The sequence below is a fragment of the Tupaia chinensis genome, unplaced genomic scaffold, assembly GCF_000334495.1.
Source record: "Tupaia chinensis unplaced genomic scaffold, TupChi_1.0 Scaffold000133_1, whole genome shotgun sequence".
Classification (NCBI taxonomy): domain Eukaryota; kingdom Metazoa; phylum Chordata; class Mammalia; order Scandentia; family Tupaiidae; genus Tupaia; species Tupaia belangeri.
This window is the reverse complement of record NW_006159602.1, coordinates 3,916,196-3,924,400: the sequence shown is the minus strand read 5'-3', so window position 1 is coordinate 3,924,400 and position 8,205 is coordinate 3,916,196. Positions and strand designations below refer to the sequence as shown.

Below are 8,205 nucleotides of genomic sequence, written 5' to 3'. Positions count from 1 at the left end.
AAAAATTGATCTATTTGAAGTAAAGTGCCTAAGAAATCATTCAGATTTGCATCAAGGAGAGAAAAGCAAGGAAAACAACACCCTAATGATTGTTAGGCTCTCTAAATTCAATTTCATAGCAATCCTGATAAAAGTCACAAAAAGTTCATATACCCTGGTTATTCATATTGAGTTCATCCATAGACTACTCCCCACCAAAAAATAAATAAATAAATAAAGTTTGCTAATTTTCTTTCTGCCCTAAGGGGGGGGGGGCTTTTGGGAAGGAGAGGCTGAATTATAAATAGTGGTGTAAAATTAAACTGGACCCAATGTTGTGCTAGAACCATTTTAATATAATTATACATATCTGCCAAATCCAGGAAGAAAAGGTTTGTGCATATATAACTTTTCCAGTTAACATCTGCAAGCATAAACGACAAAGATCTCAGCTTAGAAATTCATCAGGGTCAGAGCAATTGACCAATGTCTCTTTACTGCTAGGTTTACCAACAGTAAATTACAGATGAATTGTGTCCTTTTGTTTCTCTTCTCTCACTCTCCTTGTCCAGAGACATTTTGTCGTACAGTTTCAGTGCAGCTCACCTCCAGCCAAAGGTAATCATTTTAGATCAGTACTTAGTTGCTCTGAATTTTGCTTATAATTATAACCTATTTAATCACAGAAGAACCCCTGCAGAGGTGGAGTTCAAGGTTGCATACAATAACAGGAGATCACAGTTTTGAAGTCTAGCACAGATTAAAAACCACAGATGTACCATTTATATAAGACACACACTGATTGTCTCTTAAACTACATATTGACTCCTTATGAACATTTTTTTTTAAATAAAGTAGTGCATCTAAGACAATCAGTCGCACAATTCACACAGCCCTGAAAAGTTTTTCAGTGCCAACTACCAGTTGGTCATGAAACGTGAATGAGCTTGAGACACTGTTCATTCCTAAGATTCAACCAAGGATTGGCTAAAACATTAGAACACCTCTGCTTAAGAAGGCTATGCCTCCCTCCCTTCCCTCACAATTTAGTTTCACTTGATTTTGTTTCTTTTTTGGTCGTGTTTGTTGCACATGGCTACAATGCTTTTGATCATTCTGCAAATCAGGAAAACCAATGATCTAAAACTATGACGGGATCTTAAGTAGATTGGTTTGTCCATTTCAGGTTGCTGGTTGGTGGGCCCCTCTAAGGCCCTTCATTTTTCCTTCTAGGCCTCCCGGAACTTTGATCAGAAGAGGAGTCTGAGCATCATCCCATCTAGCTCTTTTAACCAATGCCTGGCTAAAACTGGAATGTCCAGCTCAGTATATTTAAAAATCACCCACAAAAAAGAGGTTCTACAGATCTTCACAAAACCTGGAATTTCCACGAGGATGTCTGATCTTTATAATCCAAGCAGTCAGCATTGAAGTTAAGCTTCCAGGAGGCAGTTTGGTCCTTATAATCCAAGCAATCAGTGGTTGAGTTAAAACCCAGGCTTGAGGCTCCATATCCCTGGGTGGAAAGAGAAGCTGGGGACTGATTGAGATGGCTGGTGACTGCATTGGTACCCATGGGACTGAGTGTGGCCCCTGGTCCAGGAAGCTGGTGATGCATAGGGGTCAAATAAGATCCACAGTCCATGCCCCCAAAGTAGGAAGTTGAGCCAGCATATCCTTGACTATAACCTGAAGCCTGAGTATAGGTCATGGGATAGGACCTCTGCATGCAGGAAGAGGAGGTGGACAAGGGATCTGACAGTGGGGAGATGGAAGCCGGGCTCCAGATAGACACAGGAGCACTGCTGCTGGCAATGGTTGGGACTGAGGTGCTAGAGGGGGGAGTGAACTGGCCACTTGTTCCACTCTCTGAACTCACTTCCCGAGCCGGCGAGGTCTTCTTTTTGGCAGGTCTCACTTTGTTTTGACCTCCATTTTGTTGTTGCTGCTGTTGTTGGCGGCACTTAGCTCTTCGATTCTTAAACCATACCTTGAAAGAGAAAGAAGGTTCTTTAATGTGGATTCAGTAACTTAAGGACAAGGGTTGTTCCTAGATTATAAATCTGTCCTCCTACATAGACAGATGAACTAAGCATACAATCTTCCTGACACCAAAGACCTATTATATGACATTCTCATATATACACTCCTGGAAGTGTAAGGAAATCAGGGAGGGGTCGGCAGGTGGCGTGGTGGTTAAGGCACTGGACTCCCACATGAACGACCATGGTTTGAGTTCCAGACCTGGTGGCTTGCTTGCTTTCTCTGTCTCTCCTCTTTCTCTCTGGTCAAATAGAGTAATAATATCTTTTTAACTAAATAAGTAATTCTTTTTTTTTAAAAAAGAAAAGAAAATAGGGGACACTCTGTCTAAAAGCACTTGACTCTGCCTTACTCTTACCCCAAAATGAAAATATAAAATACCCCAAATCAAATGGCTAAAAATTCTGTGCCTCAGGCTCCTACCTTATTGTATCTTTAATACACACATAGATCTAACTTTATCTTAGAACACTCTTACAATGGGAATAGAATGTATCTATGTCATTAGGAGGGACTCCAGGGAGAACAATTCTGTTGTTGCATGTCCACAAGAGCAGCCTAAATTGAAACAGTTTACAGACCATCATTCAGGAAACAACTGTTATATGGAAGTTGGTTCAATCACCTCACTAGTTGCCTCTCCTAGATCAAATCACAGTAGAAATCTGCAAGAAGACAGGATCCTGTTGGCTTAGGGAGTCTGAAAGCCACTCTGCTGAAAGTGTCTCTGTTGTAAGTGTTCTAACTTGCCTGTACGCTACTGAGCTGGAAGACAGACCTCTCTGCTGGGCTTGATGCAATCTGTGCCTTCAGAGTAGTGCCACTCGGCACATTGACTCAGTGCCCTGTCCTATGTTCACTGGTTTGTCGACTTAATCCTCTGTCTGCAACTTTGAGAATTCTTTTTACTGGTCCTTTTCCTGTTCTGCAATGAAGGAGCTGTGTTGGTGTGTGAGGTGGCTACCAGAGAAACTATTGGCACTTTCTGGGCAACAGATACTTAGTTGCCCTCTTGAAGAAGCACTGCCCATGATGTGATAAAAATGGAGCTACCAAGGACAGGCTCACCAACGGTTTCTTGGAGACATGTGTTTTCTTCCAGTAAGGACTCTGGTTCAAACCTCCCAAAGGCCTGAAAACTTCTTCCAAACTACTTTGGGAGAGACTCTTTTCTGACGTGCAGTTCATATCGATGTCTGGCACTTTTGAGAACATGTCCTAGTTGAAGGAGTCCCAGGTGCCTATGTTTAGCTAAACACTCCCAGAGAACTCTCTACTGGGCAAGTCTCTGGTCAAGTCAGAATTGTCTTCCCCTCTTCAACTTAAGGGTACGAAAGCAAGGTGAGCAAGTGTCACTAGGGTGGTTATATGTTGTAATATACATATGATTTTATTTGTTAAATGCATATGCGATCTGTTAAATGGCCCAGAGTTAGCAAATTCTGTTTGGTTCAAAGAAGTCAAAGAAAACACTCACTGTGTTGGTGTATTTGGTAAAAAGTATCAGCTACTTCTGCAGCCCAGCTCTGCTACCAAAGTAAGGTGTGACCTTGAGCAAGTCATTAACTCTATTCTTTCACCTGTAAAAATGTTTGAACCATATAGGAGCTAAACTTCTTTCACCCCTTCAAGTCCAGGAGAATAGGCATAATTTTCATAAAGGGTAAAGGGAGAGGTAAAACACTGCAGGGTTCTCTGAATCTGCCAAGGCTGGGTCCCTTTCTACCCAAGAGCTCTATGACTCATCACTGCAGCTGAATTGCCACTCCTACCTTGTAACCTGGACCAGAAGACCCTTGCTTATAGGATTAGGTGGGGCCCGGGGAGGCAGAGGGGGTGCAAGGAGAATCATTTACTGACCCCTGGATGAGATTTAGGAGTCGAAGCCTTCCTTTGGTCTGGCAAAGACCTGGGGTTCTCCTGCTTCCTCAACACACACCATACTCCTGGAGGGGTGGCACGATTAGGAAGAACGAGTCTGTATCTGTATCTGCCCTACCTGCACCCTGGACTCGGGCAAGTTGATTTTCAGGGCCACCTCCTCACGCATGAAGATGTCTGGGTATCGGGTCTTGGCAAACAGCGCTTCGAGCACGTCTAGCTGCGCCCGGGTGAACGTCGTCCTCTCCCTGCGCTGTTTCCGGGGGGTGGCTGCGGGACAAGAAGCCCAGGGCCCTTTAGGGTGGGGGAGCAGTTTCTCAGTCAGAGGGATTTCCGCGGGTCCTCTGACTCCCCCATCTTCCCCCACAGCACTCCCAGACCTTCAGCCTAGATTCCTGCCAGGCCCGCCCCACCCCTTTCTGGACCTTGGGCTTCCCCAGGACGCACAAGGCCTCAATTTAAGTGGTCCCCAACAGGCAGTGCCTGACGTCGGAGCGCTCTCCCACAGCTAACAAAACAAACGAAATAAAAGACCCCCCCCAAAAAAAAATTCGCCAGCATCAAACCACAACTCAATTAAACAACAACAACAAAAAGGCACCCCACTAAGTGAAAGGATCTCTGATGACTGGCGGGAAGAATTTCTATCCTGCTCTCATGACGTTTAGTAAGCCAAGGACCTTTGTTCTTCCATCTTTAAAATGGGGACATAGTTCATAGTTCTCCTTCGAGAAGGATTTTTTAAAGAAAAAAATGTGGTCGGAAAGGAAAGCGACGCACTCGGAGGAAGTCACACCTCTCCGGATTAAAGGCGCGGGCCAGGAGTTCAGAGGGGAAGCTCTGAGCACGTCGGGGAGACCTACACCGCCCAAGGAATTCTGGACAGAAAACCTGGCTTCTCTAAGAGGGCACTTCCGAGAAACTGGGCATGGAGATAGAAACAGGGACCTCGTACCCATATGACCAGGGGGTCCCTTGCTCACCCCACTCCAATGCGTGCCACGTAGCCAGTTAAGAATAAAGCTATACAATCCTCTCCAACTCTTGCAGACCCACAGCTCTTCTTCCCAGTCCCTGTTCTCTCCTGGGTCAGTTAAAGCCCGGTGGCTCTGAACTGCTTTTTCTGAAAGTAAACCCAGCGGGACCTGCCTGGAGCTAGGGTGGGACAGTGTGACCGCCCGCCCCCGCGCTCCAAGGAACAGGGTGTCATCCCCGCGGGGCGGGTGTGGGGAAGGGCGGGGCGGGAATGCCGCAGGACTCACTTACCCGGATAGCCCACGGAGGGGTGCAGCAGGTCCATACCCGAAGTGGTCAGACTCAGCCCATTGACTGCGTAAGGCGGTTGCTTAAGATAAGACATCATGCTAAGGTTGTTTGGAGGCGCAAAGTCGGCCCAAATGGGGGGGATCCAGCCGGAAGGTCTTGATTCGCCGCGGGTGGACAGGTTCAGGGTCCTCAGAGGTGGGGTTTGGAATGGTGAAACTAAGGGCAAATAAAACAAACAAACAGAGGTGCTGGTTTACTGCTTCGGAGGCAGCAGCTCTTCCACGTCCCACCACTAACTCAAAAAGAGCTCGGGCTAGGCAAGGCAGAAGCTTTTAAAGGACTAGCAGACACCCCCACCCCCCACTTCCCAGCTGCTCTGGAACTAGAGGGGGATGGAAGGAGACCAGATAAACCTGTCTTCCCCACCCCCACCCTAAACTTAAAAAAAAAAAAGTACCCGAAGAAAGCAATTACAATCTGCCTTCCCCAAGAACAAAACCCCACGCCTTCAAATGCACACATTGCATTCCTATCCCTGCATTTGCATAGGACTCATTGGCTGGCACTAGCTAATTGTCTCAAACAAAACTTGATTGGGGCCATTTGCAGAGACAAAGAACTCTTTGGCTAAATAAATAACGCTGATAACAAAGCCCATCGGTGAGAAACAAAGAAACAATTCAAGAAATCTACCTCTCCCCAGACTGTAGCCTTTCCACGCAGAGTTTTTAATTATCTTAGCTTTTTACCATTTTCAACTGCTACAAACTTAAAATGTCAGTACATTGAACATCTAAAACACCAACTTGCTAAGCAACAAACTTGAGAAAACTGCTCGACTACTATTATTTCACATTTGAAGTCATTTCCAGTAATCATTTTCACCTAATTAGTAGTCTGGGTAATTAGATTTCGAGGTAAGTAACAGATTTATTAGGGTTTTGGAGAACCTTGATTATATGTGTCTAAAGAACTAAAGCTAAACAAACAAGTATTTAACTTATAATCGACATCCGTCAAATATTTAAACATACTGCAAAAAAAAAAAAAAAGAAAAAAGTCTCCAAGATTGGCACAGGGCTTGCCAGAAATTCCAAAGTAAAGATAGAATCCCACCAATCAATGACAGGACCCCACATTTGGAGCAGAAAGTGTGTGCATTTGTAGAGCAAGCCCCTTCCATGTCGACTTTGATGTGTGGAGGCTGCAGATCCTGCGGAAGGCAAATTTTCGGACATCTGGGTCCTCAACAGCCACAGTAGAGTTTCCTGTTAACTCTTGCCTTTTGCACATTTTAGTTTTGAAGAAAGTAGATACTACACAAACACCCAAAGTTGTGAAACGAACCGTTTCTCCCTACCTTCACATTTCCTCATACTGCAAAAAAAAAAAAAAAAAAAAGTCTCCAAGATTGGCACAGGGCTTGCCAGAAATTCCAAAGTAAAGATAGAATCCCACCAATCAATGACAGGACCCCACATTTGGAGCAGAAAGTGTGTGCATTTGTAGAGCAAGCCCCTTCCATGTCGACTTTGATGTGTGGAGGCTGCAGATCCTGCGGAAGGCAAATTTTCGGACATCTGGGTCCTCAACAGCCACAGTAGAGTTTCCTGTTAACTCTTGCCTTTTGCACATTTTAGTTTTGAAGAAAGTAGATACTACACAAACACCCAAAGTTGTGAAACGAACCGTTTCTCCCTACCTTCACATTTCCTACACCCCTTTAAGGAAAAAAAAAAAACTCGGAGTGGGGGGTGGGGAGGGTAGAAAGGAGAAAGGAAGAAAAAGTTATTTACTTTCTTCAGGTGAGTTCTCCTCCCCCACACTCCAGCAAAGAGATCCAAAATAGATGTTAATACAGTCTGGCGGTTTGCAAGCCTGGCTTTTATTTTCCTAAAATGTAGCACCTCTCATGCAAGGACCACTACTCTGCAACTTTGACACTGGCAGAGATGGCTTCAAAATGGCGGATACAAGACTAGGAGTCCTCTCTTACTTTTACAAAGGTCTTAGAGTTTTATGAACTCTGGGTTTTCGTATTTGCATGGCCGAAGACTTTAAGGCACAAAGTTTCTACAAGTGAAACTCAGTAACTTCAGCTATTTCTTGATTTAAATTCAGAGCCCCAAACTCATGCTTTTTCACCCGAAGATCTAAGTGAATATAATTTTTATCAATGTCCGTTTTGTAGGAGTTGCTATTCTTCACCAGGAAAACTAATTAAGTCACTCCTAAAACAAAGACCAAGCAGTTTTTCTCCCTCTTTCCTTCTCAAGGTGCAGTTATTTGGAGGCTGGGAAAATAAATTACTTCAAAATATAGCCATTTATTTGTTTAAATAGCCTTTGGGGTGAGCATTCGTGTGCTACCTTGGGAAGTTCTGAACTACTGTAGAGAAAACTACTATCACATGGGATGGGCACGTAAGAAATACGGAAGGGTCCTTACAGGTCGGGGTCTTACCCAGTTAGAAATGTCTGACAGAGCACACAATGAAGTAACCCACTCCCACATTAAAAGCAGTACCAGGCTTAAGTACCAGGACAGAGGTCTGTTTTGGAGACCCAGTTAGAAATGTCTGACAGAGCACACAATGAAGTAACCCACTCCCACATTAAAAGCAGTACCAGGCGGAAAGTACCAGGACAGAGGTCAGTTTTGGAGCTGCTTCGCCCTTCCCAACGCAACATAGCTAACATTCTCAGAACAGACCCATTTCACTTTTACTCCTGGATCCACCTTTAACATAAAAAAGGGGAAAAAAAAAAAACCGAGACTACTGGGTACTCAACCCCCAGCCTAGGTAGGCACTCTCCAAAGAAGGGGCCCCAGCCCTTGCATCTAACTTTCAAAGGCTTGGCAAGGACGCCGTTCTCCCTTCTGCTCGAAGCACAGTCCGAAAAAGGGACAAATACCTTTTCAAAAACCGAAGACTCAGAGCGCTGGCTCACAAGGTGGCCTCTGGAGAACCCACACCCAGGAGCGGACGGCGGTGGCGCGGCGAGTCCCCTTGGCCATGGGCGGCTGCACCTCCGA

At 45.0% G+C, this 8,205-nt stretch overlaps 1 protein-coding gene across 1 annotated transcript in view; it reads right to left on the bottom strand.

Moving 5' to 3' along the window:
- Positions 1-321: 321 nt before the first annotated feature.
- Positions 322-8,205, bottom strand: part of OTX2 (orthodenticle homeobox 2) — a 10,330-nt gene continuing 2,446 nt past the window's right edge. The window contains exons 3-5 of the mRNA XM_006144860.1: positions 5,170-5,385; positions 4,022-4,173; positions 322-1,969 (exon numbers count right to left, since the gene is read on the bottom strand). Coding sequence (XP_006144922.1) covers positions 1,349-1,969; positions 4,022-4,173; positions 5,170-5,266 — 870 coding nt within the window. The 5' untranslated portion in view covers positions 5,267-5,385 and the 3' untranslated portion in view covers positions 322-1,348. The remainder of the gene's footprint in view (positions 1,970-4,021; positions 4,174-5,169; positions 5,386-8,205) is intronic.